This window comes from Oncorhynchus clarkii, chromosome 28 (assembly GCF_045791955.1).
Source record: "Oncorhynchus clarkii lewisi isolate Uvic-CL-2024 chromosome 28, UVic_Ocla_1.0, whole genome shotgun sequence".
Taxonomy (NCBI): Eukaryota; Metazoa; Chordata; class Actinopteri; order Salmoniformes; family Salmonidae; genus Oncorhynchus; species Oncorhynchus clarkii.
In genome coordinates, this window is record NC_092174.1 from 46,912,975 (window position 1) to 46,932,351 (window position 19,377).

General features: G+C 41.5%; 1 protein-coding gene across 1 annotated transcript in view; it reads right to left on the reverse strand.

Annotated features, from left to right (window-relative positions):
• Window positions 1-19,377, reverse strand: part of LOC139387576 (piezo-type mechanosensitive ion channel component 2) — a 291,891-nt gene that overhangs the window by 102,020 nt on the left and 170,494 nt on the right. Inside the window, exon 31 of the mRNA XM_071133907.1 lies at window positions 19,240-19,377. This exon is cut by the window's right edge and continues 33 nt beyond it. Within this exon, the coding sequence (XP_070990008.1) occupies window positions 19,240-19,377 (138 nt within the window). The remainder of the gene's footprint in view (window positions 1-19,239) is intronic.

Below are 19,377 nucleotides of genomic sequence, written 5' to 3' on the forward strand. Positions count from 1 at the left end.
GAGTAACCTGGTGTAATGAGTAAACTGGTGTAATGAGTAACCTGGTGTGATGAGTAACCTGGTGTAATGAGTAACCTGGTGTGATGAGAAACCTGGTGTAATGAGTAACCTAGTGTGATGAGTAACCTGGTGTAACCTGGTCTGATGAGTAACCTGGTGTAATGAGTAACCTGGTGTAACCTGGTGTAATGAGTAACCTTGTGTAATGAGTAACCTAGTGTAACCTGGTATAATGAGTAACCTGGTGTAACCTGGTGTAATGAGAAACCTGGTGTAATGAGTAACCTGGTGTAATGAGTAACATGGTGTAATGAGTAACCAGGTGTGATGAGTAACCTGGTGTAACCTGGTGTGATGAGTAACCAGGTGTAATGAGTAACCTGGTGTAATGAGTAATCTGGTGTAACCTGGTGTAATGAGTAACCTGGTGTAATGAGTAATCTGGTTTAACCTGGTGTAATGAGTAACCTGGTATAATGAGTAACCTGGTGTAATTAGTAATCTGGTGTGATGAGTAACCTGGTGTAATGAGTAATCTGGTGTAACCTGGTGAAATAAGTAACCTGGTGTAATGAGTAACCTGGTGTAATGAGTAATCTGGTTTAACCTGGTGTAATGAGTAACCTGGTATAATGAGTAACCTGGTGTAATGAGTAACCTGGTGTAATGAGTAACCTGGTGTAACCTGGTGTAATGAGTAACCTGGTATAATGAGTAACCTGGTGTAATGAGTAATCTGGTGTAACCTGGTGAAATAAGTAACCTGGTGTAATGAGTAACCTGGTGTAATGAGTAATCTGGTTTAACCTGGTGTAATGAGTAACCTGGTATAATGAGTAACCTGGTGTAATGAGTAACCTGGTGTAATGAGTAACCTGGTGTAATGAGTAACCTGGTGTAAAGAGTAACCTGGTGTAATGAGTAACCTAGTGTGATGAGTAACCTGGTGTAACCTGGTCTGATGAGTAACCTGGTGTAATGAGTAACCTGGTGTAACCTGGTGTAATGAGTAACCTGGTGTAATGAGTAACCTAGTGTAACCTGGTATAATGAGTAACCTGGTGTAACCTGGTGTAATGAGTAACCCGGTGTAATGAGTAACCTGGTGTAATGAGTAACATGGTGTAATGAGTAACCAGGTGTGATGAGTAACCTGGTGTAACCTGGTGTGATGAGTAACCAGGTGTAATGAGTAACCTGGTGTAATGAGTAATCTGGTGTAACCTGGTGTAATGAGTAACCTGGTGTAATGAGTAATCTGGTTTAACCTGGTGTAATGAGTAACCTGGTATAATGAGTAACCTGGTGTAATGAGTAATCTGGTGTGATGAGTAACCTGGTGTAATGAGTAATCTGGTGTAACCTGGTGAAATAAGTAACCTGGTGTAATGAGTAACCTGGTGTAATGAGTAATCTGGTTTAACCTGGTGTAATGAGTAACCTGGTATAATGAGTAACCTGGTGTAATGAGTAACCTGGTGTAATGAGTAACCTGGTGTAACCTGGTGTAATGAGTAACCTGGTATAATGAGTAACCTGGTGTAATGAGAAATCTGGTGTAATGAGTAATCTGGTGTAACCTGGTGTAATGAGTAACCTGGTATAATGAGTAACCTGGTGTAATGAGTAATCTGGTGTAATGAGTAACCTGGAGTAATGAGTAACCTGGTGTAATGAGTAACCTGGTGTAATGAGTAATCTGGTGTAACCTGGTGTAATGAGTAACCTGGTATAATGAGTAACCTGGTGTAATGAGTAACCTGGTTTAATGAGTAACCTGGTGTAGTGAGTAATCTGGTGTAACCTGGTGTAATGAGTAACCTGGTATAATGAGTAACCTGGTGTAATGAGTAATCTGGTGTAATGAGTAACCTGGTGTAATGAGTAACCTGGTGTAATGAGTAATCTGGTGTAACCTGGTGTAATGAGTAACCTGGTGTAATGAGTAACCTGGTGTAATGAGTAACCTGGTGTAATGAGTAATCTGGTGTAACCTGGTGTAATGAGTAACCTGGTGTAACCTGGTGAAATAAGTAACCTGTTGTAATGAGTAACCTGGTGTAATGAGTAACCTGGTGTAATGAGTAACCTGGTGTAACCTGGTGTAATGAGTAACCATGTGTGATGAGTAACCTGGTGTAATGAGTAAATTGGTAATCTGGTGTAACCTGGTGTAATGAGTAACCTGGTGTAATGAGTAACCTGGTGCAATGAGTAACCTGGTGTAATGAGTAACCTGGTGTAATGAGTAACCTGGTGTAACCTGGTGTATTGCGGATCCTGGTGTAACCTGGTGTAATGAGTAACCTGGTGTAATGAGTAACCTGGTGTAATGAGTAACCTGGTGTGATGAGTAACCTGGTGTAATGAGTAACCTGGTGTGATGAGAAACCTGGTGTAATGAGTAACCTAGTGTGATGAGTAACCTGGTGTAACCTGGTCTGATGAGTAACCTGGTGTAATGAGTAACCTGGTGTAACCTGGTGTAATGAGTAACCTGGTGTAATGAGTAACCTAGTGTAACCTGGTATAATGAGTAACCTGGTGTAACCTGGTGTAATGAGTAACCTGGTGTAATGAGTAACCTGGTGTAATGAGTAACATGGTGTAATGAGTAACCAGGTGTGATGAGTAACCTGGTGTAACCTGGTGTGATGAGTAACCAGGTGTAATGAGTAACCTGGTGTAATGAGAAATCTGGTGTAACCTGGTGTAATGAGTAACCTGGTGTAATGAGTAATCTGGTTTAACCTGGTGTAATGAGTAACCTGGTATAATGAGTAACCTGGTGTAATGAGTAACCTGGTGTAATGAGTAACCTGGTGTAACCTGGTGTAATGAGTAACCTGGTATAATGAGTAATCTGGTGTAATGAGTAATCTGGTGTAATGAGTAATCTGGTGTAACCTGGTGTAATGAGTAACCTGGTATAATGAATAACCTGGTGTAATGAGTAATCTGGTGTAATGAGTAACCTGGTGTAATGAGTAACCTGGTGTAATGAGTAACCTGGTGTAATGAGTAATCTGGTGTAACCTGGTGTAATGAGTAACCTGGTATAATGAGTAACCTGGTGTAATGAGTAACCTGGTGTAATGAGTAACCTGGTGTAATGAGTAATCTGGTGTAACCTGGTGTAATGAGTAACCTGGTATAATGAGTAACCTGGTGTAATGAGTAATCTGGTGTAACGAGTAACCTGGTGTAATGAGTAATCTGGTGTAACCTGGTGTAATGAGTAACCTGGTGTAATGAGTAACCTGGTGTAATGAGTAATCTGGTGTAACCTGGTGTAATGAGTAACCTGGTGTAACCTGGTAAAATAAGTAACCTGTTGTAATGAGTAACCTGGTGTGATGAGTAAACTGGTGTAACCTGGTGTAATGAGTAACCATGTGTGATGAGTAACCTGGTGTAATGAGTAAATTGGTAATCTGGTGTAACCTGGTGTAATGAGTAACCTGGTGTAATGAGTAACCTGGTGTAATGAGTAACCTGGTGTAATGAGTAACCTGGTGTAATGAGTAACCTGGTGTGATGAGTAACCTGGTGTAACCTGGTGTATTGCGGATCCTGGTGTAACCTGGTGTAATGAGTAACCTGGTGTAATGAGTAACCTGGTGTAATGAGTAACCTGGTGTGATGAGTAACCTGGTGTAATGAGTAACCTGGTGTAACCTGGTGTAATGAGTAACCTGGTGTGATGAGTAACCTGGTGTAATGAGTAACCTGGTGTAACCTGGTGTAATGAGTAACCTGGTGTAATGAGTAACCTGGTGTAATGAGTAACCTGGTGTAATGAGTAACCTGGTGTAAAGAGTAACCTGGTGTAATGAGTAACCTAGTGTGATGAGTAACCTGGTGTAACCTGGTCTGATGAGTAACCTGGTGTAATGAGTAACCTGGTGTAATGAGTAACCTGGTGTAATGAGTAACCTGGTGTAATGAGTAACCTGGTGTAAAGAGTAACCTGGTGTAATGAGTAACCTAGTGTGATGAGTAACCTGGTGTAACCTGGTCTGATGAGTAACCTGGTGTAATGAGTAACCTGGTGTAACCTGGTGTAATGAGTAACCTGGTGTAATGAGTAACCTAGTGTAACCTGGTATAATGAGTAACCTGGTGTAACCTGGTGTAATGAGTAACCCGGTGTAATGAGTAACCTGGTGTAATGAGTAACATGGTGTGATGAGTAACCAGGTGTGATGAGTAACCTGGTGTAACCTGGTGTGATGAGTAACCAGGTGTAATGAGTAACCTGGTGTAATGAGTAATCTGGTGTAACCTGGTGTAATGAGTAACCTGGTGTAATGAGTAATCTGGTTTAACCTGGTGTAATGAGTAACCTGGTATAATGAGTAACCTGGTGTAATGAGTAATCTGGTGTGATGAGTAACCTGGTGTAATGAGTAATCTGGTGTAACCTGGTGAAATAAGTAACCTGGTGTAATGAGTAACCTGGTGTAATGAGTAATCTGGTTTAACCTGGTGTAATGAGTAACCTGGTATAATGAGTAACCTGGTGTAATGAGTAACCTGGTGTAATGAGTAACCTGGTGTAACCTGGTGTAATGAGTAACCTGGTATAATGAGTAACCTGGTGTAATGAGAAATCTGGTGTAATGAGTAATCTGGTGTAACCTGGTGTAATGAGTAACCTGGTATAATGAGTAACCTGGTGTAATGAGTAATCTGGTGTAATGAGTAACCTGGAGTAATGAGTAACCTGGTGTAATGAGTAACCTGGTGTAATGAGTAATCTGGTGTAACCTGGTGTAATGAGTAACCTGGTATAATGAGTAACCTGGTGTAATGAGTAACCTGGTTTAATGAGTAACCTGGTGTAATGAGTAATCTGGTGTAACCTGGTGTAATGAGTAACCTGGTATAATGAGTAACCTGGTGTAATGAGTAATCTGGTGTAATGAGTAACCTGGTGTAATGAGTAAACTGGTGTAATGAGTAATCTGGTGTAACCTGGTGTAATGAGTAACCTGGTGTAATGAGTAACCTGGTGTAATGAGTAACCTGGTGTAATGAGTAATCTGGTGTAACCTGGTGTAATGAGTAACCTGGTGTAACCTGGTGAAATAAGTAACCTGTTGTAATGAGTAACCTGGTGTAATGAGTAACCTGGTGTAATGAGTAACCTGGTGTAACCTGGTGTAATGAGTAACCATGTGTGATGAGTAACCTGGTGTAATGAGTAAATTGGTAATCTGGTGTAACCTGGTGTAATGAGTAACCTGGTGTAATGAGTAACCTGGTGCAATGAGTAACCTGGTGTAATGAGTAACCTGGTGTAATGAGTAACCTGGTGTAACCTGGTGTATTGCGGATCCTGGTGTAACCTGGTGTAATGAGTAACCTGGTGTAATGAGTAACCTGGTGTAATGAGTAACCTGGTGTGATGAGTAACCTGGTGTAATGAGTAACCTGGTGTGATGAGAAACCTGGTGTAATGAGTAACCTAGTGTGATGAGTAACCTGGTGTAACCTGGTCTGATGAGTAACCTGGTGTAATGAGTAACCTGGTGTAACCTGGTGTAATGAGTAACCTGGTGTAATGAGTAACCTAGTGTAACCTGGTATAATGAGTAACCTGGTGTAACCTGGTGTAATGAGTAACCTGGTGTAATGAGTAACCTGGTGTAATGAGTAACATGGTGTAATGAGTAACCAGGTGTGATGAGTAACCTGGTGTAACCTGGTGTGATGAGTAACCAGGTGTAATGAGTAACCTGGTGTAATGAGAAATCTGGTGTAACCTGGTGTAATGAGTAACCTGGTGTAATGAGTAATCTGGTTTAACCTGGTGTAATGAGTAACCTGGTATAATGAGTAACCTGGTGTAATGAGTAACCTGGTGTAATGAGTAACCTGGTGTAACCTGGTGTAATGAGTAACCTGGTATAATGAGTAATCTGGTGTAATGAGTAATCTGGTGTAATGAGTAATCTGGTGTAACCTGGTGTAATGAGTAACCTGGTATAATGAATAACCTGGTGTAATGAGTAATCTGGTGTAATGAGTAACCTGGTGTAATGAGTAACCTGGTGTAATGAGTAACCTGGTGTAATGAGTAATCTGGTGTAACCTGGTGTAATGAGTAACCTGGTATAATGAGTAACCTGGTGTAATGAGTAACCTGGTGTAATGAGTAACCTGGTGTAATGAGTAATCTGGTGTAACCTGGTGTAATGAGTAACCTGGTATAATGAGTAACCTGGTGTAATGAGTAATCTGGTGTAACGAGTAACCTGGTGTAATGAGTAATCTGGTGTAACCTGGTGTAATGAGTAACCTGGTGTAATGAGTAACCTGGTGTAATGAGTAACCTGGTGTAATGAGTAATCTGGTGTAACCTGGTGTAATGAGTAACCTGGTGTAACCTGGTAAAATAAGTAACCTGTTGTAATGAGTAACCTGGTGTGATGAGTAAACTGGTGTAACCTGGTGTAATGAGTAACCATGTGTGATGAGTAACCTGGTGTAATGAGTAAATTGGTAATCTGGTGTAACCTGGTGTAATGAGTAACCTGGTGTAATGAGTAACCTGGTGTAATGAGTAACCTGGTGTAATGAGTAACCTGGTGTAATGAGTAACCTGGTGTGATGAGTAACCTGGTGTAACCTGGTGTATTGCGGATCCTGGTGTAACCTGGTGTAATGAGTAACCTGGTGTAATGAGTAACCTGGTGTAATGAGTAACCTGGTGTGATGAGTAACCTGGTGTAATGAGTAACCTGGTGTAACCTGGTGTAATGAGTAACCTGGTGTGATGAGTAACCTGGTGTAATGAGTAACCTGGTGTAACCTGGTGTAATGAGTAACCTGGTGTAATGAGTAACCTGGTGTAATGAGTAACCTGGTGTGATGAGTAACCTGGTGTAACCTGGTGTGATGAGTAACCTGGTGTAATGAGTAACCTGGTGTAATGAGTAACCTGGTGTAATGAGTAACCTGGTGTAACCTGGTGTAATGAGTAACCTGGTGTAACCTGGTGTGATGAGTAACCTGGTGTAATTAGTAACCTAGTGTAACCTGGTGTAATGAGTAACCTGGTGTAACCTGGTGTAATGAGTAACCTGGTGTAATGAGTAACCTGGTGTGATGAGTAACCTGGTATAACCTGGTGTAATGAGTAACCAGGTGAAACCTGGTGTAATGAGTAACCTGGTGTAATGAGTAACCTGGTGTAATGAGTAATCTGGTGTAACCTGGTGTAATGAGTAACCTGGTATAATGAGTAACCTTGTAATGAGTAATCTGGTGTAACCTGGTGTAATGAGTAACCAGGTGTAACCTGGTGTAATGAGTAACCTGGTGTAATGAGTAACCTGGTATAATGAGTAACCTGGTGTAATGAGTAACCTGGTGTAACCTGGTGTAATGAGTAACCAGGTGTAACCTGGTGTAATGAGTAACCAGGTGTAACCTGGTGTAATGAGTAACCTGGTGTAATGATTAACCTGGTATAATGAGTAACCTGGTGTGATGAGTAACCTGGTGTGATGAGTAACCTGGTGTAACCTGGTGTGATGAGTAACCTGGTGTAATGAGTAACCTGGTGTGATGAGTAACCTGGTGTGATGAGTAACCAGGTGTGATGAGTAACCTGGTGTGATGAGTAACCTGGTGTAAAGAGTAACCTGGTGTGATGAGTAACCTGGTGTGATGAGTAACCTGGTGTAACCTGGTGTGATGAGTAACCTGGTGTAACCTGGTGTGATGAGTAACCTGGTGTAACCTGGTGTAATGAGTAACCTGGTGTAATGAGTAACCTGGTGTGATGAGTAACCTGGTGTAACCTGCTGTGATGAGTAACCTGGTGTAATGAGTAACCTGGTGTGATGAGTAACCTGGTGTGATGAGTAACCAGGTGTGATGAGTAACCTGGTGTGATGAGTAACCTGGTGTAAAGAGTAACCTGGTGTGATGAGTAACCTGGTGTGATGAGTAACCTGGTGTAACCTGGTGTGATGAGTAACCTGGTGTAATGAGTAACCTGGTGTGATGAGTAACCTGGTGTGATGAGTAACCAGGTGTGATGAGTAACCTGGTGTGATGAGTAACCTGGTGTGATGAGTAACGTGGTGTAATGAGTAACCTGGTGTAATGAGTAACCTGTTGTGATGAGTAACCTGGTGTAACCTGGTGTGATGAGTAACCTGGTGTAATGAGTAACCTGGTGTGATGAGTAACCTGGTGTGATGAGTAACCAGGTGTGATGAGTAACCTGGTGTGATGAGTAACCTGGTTTGATGAGTAACGTGGTGTAATGAGTAACCTGGTGTAATGAGTAACCTGGTGTGATGAGTAACCTGGTGTAATGAGTAACCTGGTGTGATGAGTAACCTGGTGTAATGAGTAACCTGGTGTAATGAGTAACCCGGTGTAACCTGGTGTAATGAGTAACCTGGTGTAATGAGTAACCTAGTGTAACCTGGTATAATGAGTAACCTGGTGTAACCTGGTGTAATGAGTAACCCGGTGTAATGAGTAACCTGGTGTAATGAGTAACATGGTGTAATGAGTAACCAGGTGTGATGAGTAACCTGGTGTAACCTGGTGTGATGAGTAACCAGGTGTAATGAGTAACCTGGTGTAATGAGTAATCTGGTGTAACCTGGTGTAATGAGTAACCTGGTGTAATGAGTAATCTGGTTTAACCTGGTGTAATGAGTAACCTGGTATAATGAGTAACCTGGTGTAATGAGTAATCTGGTGTGATGAGTAACCTGGTGTAATGAGTAATCTGGTGTAACCTGGTGAAATAAGTAACCTGGTGTAATGAGTAACCTGGTGTAATGAGTAATCTGGTTTAACCTGGTGTAATGAGTAACCTGGTATAATGAGTAACCTGGTGTAATGAGTAACCTGGTGTAACCTGGTGAAATAAGTAACCTGTTGTAATGAGTAACCTGGTGTGATGAGTAAGCTGGTGTAATGAGTAACCTGGTGTAACCTGGTGTAATGAGTAACCATGTGTTATGAGTAACCTGGTGTAATGAGTAAATTGGTAATCTGGTGTAACCTGGTGTAATGAGTAACCTGGTGTAATGAGTAACCTGGTGTAATGAGTAACCTGGTGTAATGAGTAACCTGGTGTAACCTGGTGAAATAAGTAACCTGTTGTAATGAGTAACCTGGTGTGATGAGTAAGCTGGTGTAATGAGTAACCTGGTGTAACCTGGTGTAATGAGTAACCATGTGTTATGAGTAACCTGGTGTAATGAGTAAATTGGTAATCTGGTGTAACCTGGTGTAATGAGTAACCTGGTGTAATGAGTAACCTGGTGTAATGAGTAACCTGGTGTAATGAGTAACCTGGTGTAATGAGTAACCTGGTGTAACCTGGTGTATTGCGGATCCTTGTGTAACCTGGTGTAATGAGTAACCTGGTGTAATGAGTAACCTGGTGTGATGAGTAACCTGGTGTAATGAGTAACCTGGTGTAATGAGTAACCTGGTGTAATGAGTAACCTGGTGTAACCTGGTGTGATGAGAAACCTGGTGTAATGAGTAAGCTGGTGTAATGAGTAACCTGGTGTAACCTGGTGTGATGAGAAACCTGGTGTAATGAGTAACCTGGTGTAACCTGGTGTGATGAGAAACCTGGTGTAATGAGTAACCTAGTGTGATGAGTAACCTGGTGTAACCTGGTCTGATGAGTAACCTGGTGTAATGAGTAACCTGGTGTAACCTGGTGTAATGAGTAACCTGGTGTAATGAGTAATCTGGTGTAACCTGGTGAAATAAGTAACCTGGTGTAATGAGTAATCTGGTTTAACCTGGTGTAATGAGTAACCTGGTATAATGAGTAACCTGGTGTAATGAGTAATCTGGTGTGATGAGTAACCTGGTGTAATGAGTAATCTGGTGTAACCTGGTGAAATAAGTAACCTGGTGTAATGAGTAACCTGGTGTAATGAGTAATCTGGTTTAACCTGGTGTAATGAGTAACCTGGTATAATGAGTAACCTGGTGTAATGAGTAACCTGGTGTAATGAGTAACCTGGTGTAACCTGGTGTAATGAGTAACCTGGTATAATGAGTAACCTGGTGTAATGAGTAATCTGGTGTAATGAGTAATCTGGTGTAACCTGGTGTAATGAGTAACCTGGTATAATGAGTAACCTGGTGTAATGAGTAATCTGGTGTAATGAGTAACCTGGAGTAATGAGTAACCTGGTGTAATGAGTAACCTGGTGTAATGAGTAATCTGGTGTAACCTGGTGTAATGAGTAACCTGGTATAATGAGTAACCTGGTGTAATGAGTAACCTGGTGTAATGAGTAACCTGGTGTAATGAGTAATCTGGTGTAACCTGGTGTAATGAGTAACCTGGTATAATGAGTAACCTGGTGTAATGAGTAATCTGGTGTAATGAGTAACCTGGTGTAATGAGTAACCTGGTGTAATGAGTAATCTGGTGTAACCTGGTGTAATGAGTAACCTGGTGTAATGAGTAACCTGGTGTAATGAGTAACCTGGTGTAATGAGTAATCTGGTGTAACCTGGTGTAATGAGTAACCTGGTGTAACCTGGTGAAATAAGTAACCTGTTGTAATGAGTAACCTGGTGTGATGAGTAACCTGGTGTAATGAGTAACCTGGTGTAACCTGGTGTAATGAGTAACCATGTGTGATGAGTAACCTGGTGTAATGAGTAAATTGGTAATCTGGTGTAACCTGGTGTAATGAGTAACCTGGTGTAATGAGTAACCTGGTGTAATGAGTAACCTGGTGTAATGAGTAACCTGGTGTAACCTGGTGTATTGCGGATCCTGGTGTAACCTGGTGTAATGAGTAACCTGGTGTAATGAGTAACCTGGTGTAACCTGGTATAATGAGTAACCTGGTGTAACCTGGTGTAATGAGTAACCTGGTGTAATGAGTAACCTGGTGTAATGAGTAACATGGTGTAACCTGGTCTGATGAGTAACCTGGTGTAATGAGTAACCTGGTGTAACCTGGTGTAATGAGTAACCTGGTGTAATGAGTAACCTGGTGTAACCTGGTGTAATGAGTAACCTGGTGTAATGAGTAACCTGGTGTAATGAGTAACATGGTGTAATGAGTAACCAGGTGTGATGAGTAACCTGGTGTAACCTGGTGTGATGAGTAACCAGGTGTAATGAGTAACCTGGTGTAATGAGTAATCTGGTGTAACCTGGTGTAATGAGTAACCTGGTGTAATGAGTAATCTGGTTTAACCTGGTGTAATGAGTAACCTGGTATAATGAGTAACCTGGTGTAATGAGTAATCTGGTGTGATGAGTAACCTGGTGTAATGAGTAATCTGGTGTAACCTGGTGAAATAAGTAACCTGGTGTAATGAGTAACCTGGTGTAATGAGTAATCTGGTTTAACCTGGTGTAATGAGTAACCTGGTATAATGAGTAACCTGGTGTAATGAGTAACCTGGTGTAATGAGTAACCTGGTGTAACCTGGTGTAATGAGTACCCTGGTATAATGAGTAACCTGGTGTAATGAGTAATCTGGTGTAATGAGTAATCTGGTGTAACCTGGTGTAATGAGTAACCTGGTATAATGAGTAACCTGGTGTAATGAGTAATCTGGTGTAATGAGTAACCTGGTGTAATGAGTAACCTGGTGTAATGAGTAACCTGGTGTAATGAGTAATCTGGTGTAACCTGATGTAGTGAGTAACCTGGTATAATGAGTAACCTGGTGTAATGAGTAACCTGGTGTAATGAGTAACCTGGTGTAATGAGTAATCTGGTGTAACCTGGTGTAATGAGTAACCTGGTATAATGAGTAACCTGGTGTAATGAGTAAACTGGTGTAATGAGTAACCTGGTGTAATGAGTAACCTGGTGAAATGAGTAATCTGGTGTAACCTGGTGTAATGAGTAACCTGGTGTAATGAGTAACCTGGTGTAATGAGTAACCTGGTGTAATGAGTAATCTGGTGTAACCTGGTGTAATGAGTAACCTGGTGTAACCTGGTGAAATAAGTAACTTGTTGTAATGAGTAACCTGGTGTGATGAGTAAACTGGTGTAACCTGGTGTAATGAGTAACCATGTGTGATGAGTAACCTGGTGTAATGAGTAAATTGGTAATCTGGTGTAACCTGGTGTAATGAGTAACCTGGTGTAATGAGTAACCTGGTGTAATGAGTAACTTGGTGTAATGAGTAACCTGGTGTGATGAGTAACCTGGTGTAACCTGGTGTATTGCGGATCCTGGTGTAACCTGGTGTAATGAGTAACCTGGTGTAATGAGTAACCTGGTGTAATGAGTAACCTGTTGTGATGAGTAACCTGGTGTAATGAGTAACCTGGTGTAACCTGGTGTAATGAGTAACCTGGTGTGATGAGTAACCTGGTGTAATGAGTAACCTGGTGTAACCTGGTGTAATGAGTAACCTGGTGTAATGAGTAACCTGGTGTAATGTGTAACCTGGCGTGATGAGTAACCTGGTGTAACCTGGTGTGATGAGTAACCTGGTGTAATGAGTAACCTGGTGTAATGAGTAACCTGGTGTAATGAGTAACCTGGTGTAACCTGGTGTAATGAGTAACCTGGTGTAACCTGGTGTGATGAGTAACCTGGTGTAATTAGTAACCTAGTGTAACCTGGTGTAATGAGTAACCTGGTGTAACCTGGTGTAATGAGTAACCTGGTGTAATGAGTAACCTGGTGTGATGAGTAACCTGGTGTAATGAGTAACCTGGTGTAACCTGGTGTAATGAGTAACCATGTGTTATGAGTAACCTGGTGTAATGAGTAAATTGGTAATCTGGTGTAACCTGGTGTAATGAGTAACCTGGTGTAATGAGTAACCTGGTGTAATGAGTAACCTGGTGTAATGAGTAACCTGGTGTAACCTGGTGTATTGCGGATCCTTGTGTAACCTGGTGTAATGAGTAACCTGGTGTAATGAGTAACCTGGTGTAATGAGTAACCTGGTGTGATGAGTAACCTGGTGTAATGAGTAACCTGGTGTAATGAGTAACCTGGTGTAATGAGTAACCTGGTGTAACCTGGTGTGATGAGAAACCTGGTGTAATGAGTAAGCTGGTGTAATGAGTAACCTGGTGTAACCTGGTGTGATGAGAAACCTGGTGTAATGAGTAACCTAGTGTGATGAGTAACCTGGTGTAACCTGGTCTGATGAGTAACCTGGTGTAATGAGTAACCTGGTGTAACCTGGTGTAATGAGTAACCTGGTGTAATGAGTAATCTGGTGTAACCTGGTGAAATAAGTAACCTGGTGTAATGAGTAATCTGGTTTAACCTGGTGTAATGAGTAACCTGGTATAATGAGTAACCTGGTGTAATGAGTAATCTGGTGTGATGAGTAACCTGGTGTAATGAGTAATCTGGTGTAACCTGGTGAAATAAGTAACCTGGTGTAATGAGTAACCTGGTGTAATGAGTAATCTGGTTTAACCTGGTGTAATGAGTAACCTGGTATAATGAGTAACCTGGTGTAATGAGTAATCTGGTGTAATGAGTAATCTGGTGTAACCTGGTGTAATGAGTAACCTGGTATAATGAGTAACCTGGTGTAATGAGTAATCTGGTGTAATGAGTAACCTGGAGTAATGAGTAACCTGGTGTAATGAGTAACCTGGTGTAATGAGTAATCTGGTGTAACCTGGTGTAATGAGTAACCTGGTATAATGAGTAACCTGGTGTAATGAGTAACCTGGTGTAATGAGTAACCTGGTGTAATGAGTAATCTGGTGTAACCTGGTGTAATGAGTAACCTGGTATAATGAGTAACCTGGTGTAATGAGTAATCTGGTGTAATGAGTAACCTGGTGTAATGAGTAACCTGGTGTAATGAGTAATCTGGTGTAACCTGGTGTAATGAGTAACCTGGTGTAATGAGTAACCTGGTGTAATGAGTAACCTGGTGTAATGAGTAATCTGGTGTAACCTGGTGTAATGAGTAACCTGGTGTAACCTGGTGAAATAAGTAACCTGTTGTAATGAGTAACCTGGTGTGATGAGTAACCTGGTGTAATGAGTAACCTGGTGTAACCTGGTGTAATGAGTAACCTGGTGTAATGAGTAACCTGGTGTAATGTGTAACCTGGCGTGATGAGTAACCTGGTGTAACCTGGTGTGATGAGTAACCTGGTGTAATGAGTAACCTGGTGTAATGAGTAACCTGGTGTAATGAGTAACCTGGTGTAACCTGGTGTAATGAGTAACCTGGTGTAACCTGGTGTGATGAGTAACCTGGTGTAATTAGTAACCTAGTGTAACCTGGTGTAATGAGTAACCTGGTGTAACCTGGTGTAATGAGTAACCTGGTGTAATGAGTAACCTGGTGTGATGAGTAACCTGGTGTAATGAGTAACCTGGTGTAACCTGGTGTAATGAGTAACCATGTGTTATGAGTAACCTGGTGTAATGAGTAAATTGGTAATCTGGTGTAACCTGGTGTAATGAGTAACCTGGTGTAATGAGTAACCTGGTGTAATGAGTAACCTGGTGTAATGAGTAACCTGGTGTAACCTGGTGTATTGCGGATCCTTGTGTAACCTGGTGTAATGAGTAACCTGGTGTAATGAGTAACCTGGTGTAATGAGTAACCTGGTGTGATGAGTAACCTGGTGTAATGAGTAACCTGGTGTAATGAGTAACCTGGTGTAATGAGTAACCTGGTGTAACCTGGTGTGATGAGAAACCTGGTGTAATGAGTAAGCTGGTGTAATGAGTAACCTGGTGTAACCTGGTGTGATGAGAAACCTGGTGTAATGAGTAACCTAGTGTGATGAGTAACCTGGTGTAACCTGGTCTGATGAGTAACCTGGTGTAATGAGTAACCTGGTGTAACCTGGTGTAATGAGTAACCTGGTGTAATGAGTAATCTGGTGTAACCTGGTGAAATAAGTAACCTGGTGTAATGAGTAATCTGGTTTAACCTGGTGTAATGAGTAACCTGGTATAATGAGTAACCTGGTGTAATGAGTAATCTGGTGTGATGAGTAACCTGGTGTAATGAGTAATCTGGTGTAACCTGGTGAAATAAGTAACCTGGTGTAATGAGTAACCTGGTGTAATGAGTAATCTGGTTTAACCTGGTGTAATGAGTAACCTGGTATAATGAGTAACCTGGTGTAATGAGTAATCTGGTGTAATGAGTAATCTGGTGTAACCTGGTGTAATGAGTAACCTGGTATAATGAGTAACCTGGTGTAATGAGTAATCTGGTGTAATGAGTAACCTGGAGTAATGAGTAACCTGGTGTAATGAGTAACCTGGTGTAATGAGTAATCTGGTGTAACCTGGTGTAATGAGTAACCTGGTATAATGAGTAACCTGGTGTAATGAGTAACCTGGTGTAATGAGTAACCTGGTGTAATGAGTAATCTGGTGTAACCTGGTGTAATGAGTAACCTGGTATAATGAGTAACCTGGTGTAATGAGTAATCTGGTGTAATGAGTAACCTGGTGTAATGAGTAACCTGGTGTAATGAGTAATCTGGTGTAACCTGGTGTAATGAGTAACCTGGTGTAATGAGTAACCTGGTGTAATGAGTAACCTGGTGTAATGAGTAATCTGGTGTAACCTGGTGTAATGAGTAACCTGGTGTAACCTGGTGAAATAAGTAACCTGTTGTAATGAGTAACCTGGTGTGATGAGTAACCTGGTGTAATGAGTAACCTGGTGTAACCTGGTGTAATGAGTAACCATGTGTGATGAGTAACCTGGTGTAATGAGTAAATTGGTAATCTGGTGTAACCTGGTGTAATGAGTAACCTGGTGTAATGAGTAACCTGGTGTAATGAGTAACCTGGTGTAATGAGTAACCTGGTGTAACCTGGTGTATTGCGGATCCTGGTGTAACCTGGTGTAATGAGTAACCTGGTGTAATGAGTAACCTGGTGTAACCTGGTATAATGAGTAACCTGGTGTAACCTGGTATAATGAGTAACCTGGTGTAACCTGGTGTAATGAGTAACCTGGTGTAATGAGTAACCTGGTGTAATGAGTAACATGGTGTAACCTGGTCTGATGAGTAACCTGGTGTAATGAGTAACCTGGTGTAACCTGGTGTAATGAGTAACCTGGTGTAATGAGTAACCTGGTGTAACCTGGTGTAATGAGTAACCTGGTGTAATGAGTAACCTGGTGTAATGAGTAACATGGTGTAATGAGTAACCAGGTGTGATGAGTAACCTGGTGTAACCTGGTGTGATGAGTAACCAGGTGTAATGAGTAATCTGGTGTAACCTGGTGTAATGAGTAACCTGGTGTAATGAGTAATCTGGTTTAACCTGGTGTAATGAGTAACCTGGTATAATGAGTAACCTGGTGTAATGAGTAATCTGGTGTGATGAGTAACCTGGTGTAATGAGTAATCTGGTGTAACCTGGTGAAATAAGTAACCTGGTGTAATGAGTAACCTGGTGTAATGAGTAATCTGGTTTAACCTGGTGTAATGAGTAACCTGGTATAATGAGTAACCTGGTGTAATGAGTAACCTGGTGTAATGAGTAACCTGGTGTAACCTGGTGTAATGAGTACCCTGGTATAATGAGTAACATGGTGTAATGAGTAATCTGGTGTAATGAGTAATCTGGTGTAACCTGGTGTAATGAGTAACCTGGTATAATGAGTAACCTGGTGTAATGAGTAATCTGGTGTAATGAGTAACCTGGTGTAATGAGTAACCTGGTGTAATGAGTAACCTGGTGTAATGAGTAATCTGGTGTAACCTGATGTAGTGAGTAACCTGGTATAATGAGTAACCTGGTGTAATGAGTAACCTGGTGTAATGAGTAACCTGGTGTAATGAGTAATCTGGTGTAACCTGGTGTAATGAGTAACCTGGTATAATGAGTAACCTGGTGTAATGAGTAAACTGGTGTAATGAGTAACCTGGTGTAATGAGTAACCTGGTGAAATGAGTAATCTGGTGTAACCTGGTGTAATGAGTAACCTGGTGTAATGAGTAACCTGGTGTAATGAGTAACCTGGTGTAATGAGTAATCTGGTGTAACCTGGTGTAATGAGTAACCTGGTGTAACCTGGTGAAATAAGTAACTTGTTGTAATGAGTAACCTGGTGTGATGAGTAAACTGGTGTAAAGAGTAACCTGGTGTAACCTGGTGTAATGAGTAACCATGTGTGATGAGTAACCTGGTGTAATGAGTAAATTGGTAATCTGGTGTAACCTGGTGTAATGAGTAACCTGGTGTAATGAGTAACCTGGTGTAATGAGTAACCTGGTGTAATGAGTAACCTGGTGTGATGAGTAACCTGGTGTAACCTGGTGTATTGCGGATCCTGGTGTAACCTGGTGTAATGAGTAACCTGGTGTAATGAGTAACCTGGTGTAATGAGTAACCTGTTGTAATGAGTAACCTGGTGTAATGAGTAACCTGGTGTAACCTGGTGTAATGAGTAACCTGGTGTGATGAGTAACCTGGTGTAATGAGTAACCTGGTGTAACCTGGTGTAATGAGTAACCTGGTGTAATGAGTAACCTGGTGTAATGAGTAACCTGGTGTGATGAGTAACCTGGTGTAACCTGGTGTGATGAGTAACCTGGTGTAATGAGTAACCTGGTGTAATGAGTAACCTGGTGTAATGAGTAACCTGGTGTAACCTGATGTAATGAGTAACCTGGTGTAACCTGGTGTGATGAGTAACCTGGTGTAATTAGTAACCTAGTGTAACCTGGTGTAATGAGTAACCTGGTGTAACCTGGTGTAATGAGTAACCTGGTGTAATGAGTAACCTGGTGTGATGAGTAACCTGGTGTAACCTGGTGTAATGAGTAACCAGGTGTAACCTGGTGTAATGAGTAACCTGGTGTAATGAGTAACCTGGTGTAATGAGTAATCTGGTGTAACCTGGTGTAATGAGTAACCAGGTGTAACCTGGTGTAATGAGTAACCTGGTGTAATGAGTAACCTGGTATAATGAGTAACCTGGTGTAATGAGTAATCTGGTGTTACCTGGTGTAATAAGTAACCTGGTATAATGAGTAACCTGGTGTGATGAGTAACCTGGTGTAATGAGTAACCTGGGGTAAATAGTAACCTGGTGTAATGAGTAACCTGGTGTAACCTGGTGTAATGAGTAACCTGGTGTGATGAGTAACCTGGATTTGATGAGTAACCTGGTGTAACCTGGTGTGATGAGTAACCTGGTGTAATCAGTAACCTGGTGTAATGAGTAACGTGGTGTAATGAGTAACCTGGTGTAATGAGTAACCTGGTGTAATGAGTAACCTGGTGTAATGAGTAACCTGGTGTGATGAGTAACCTGGTGTAATGAGTAACCTGGTGTGATGAGTAACCTGGTGTGATGAGTAACCTGGTGTGATGAGTAACCTGGTGTAATGAGTAATCTGGTGTAATGAGTAATCTGGTGTAACCTGGTGTAATGAGTAACCTGGTATAATGAGTAACCTGGTGTAATGAGTAATCTGGTGTAATGAGTAACCTGGTGTAATGAGTAACCTGGTGTAATGAGTAACCTGGTGTAATGAGTAATCTGGTGTAACCTGGTGTAATGAGTAACCTGGTATAATGAGTAACCTGGTGTAATGAGTAAGCTGGTGTAATGAGTAACCTGGTGTAATGAGTAATCTGGTGTAACCTGGTGTAATGAGTAACCTGGTATAATGAGTAACCTGGTGTAATGAGTAATCTGGTGTAATGAGTAACCTGGTGTAATGAGTAACCTGGTGTAATGAGTAATCTGGTGTAACCTGGTGTAATGAGTAACCTGGTGTAATGAGTAACCTGGTGTAATGAGTAACCTGGTGTAATGAGTAATCTGGTGTAACCTGGTGTAATGAATAACCTGGTGTAACCTGGTGAAATAAGTAACCTGTTGTAATGAGTAACCTGGTGTGATGAGTAAGCTGGTGTAATGAGTAACCTGGTGTAACCTGGTGTAATGAGTAACCATGTGTGATGAGTAACCTGGTGTAATGAGTAAATTGGTAATCTGGTGTAACCTGGTGTAATGAGTAACCTGGTGTAATGAGTAACCTGGTGTGATGAGTAACCTGGTGTGATGAGTAACCTGGCTTAATGAGTAACCTGGTGTAATGAGTAACCTGGTGTAATGAGTAACCTGGTGTAATGAGTAACCTGATGTGATGGGTAACCTTGCCTGAGACCTAAAGACTTGAGTTAGCTCCCCAACCTAATGCCTAGACTTTAGCTCAGTGGGCTAAACCAATGTTTGTGTCATTTAAAGGACCTGGGGTCTGGAACCCCAGTAGTATACCTGGAGGCCAGTATCTGTGAGGCCCTGATGTCAGCCACCACATGTAAGAAGTAGTAACTCATGAAGACGCGTCTCTGCAACAGCAGGAAGGCAAAACAGATACTGTCCCAGATGATCCCAGCCTCGTCGCTGGGCAGA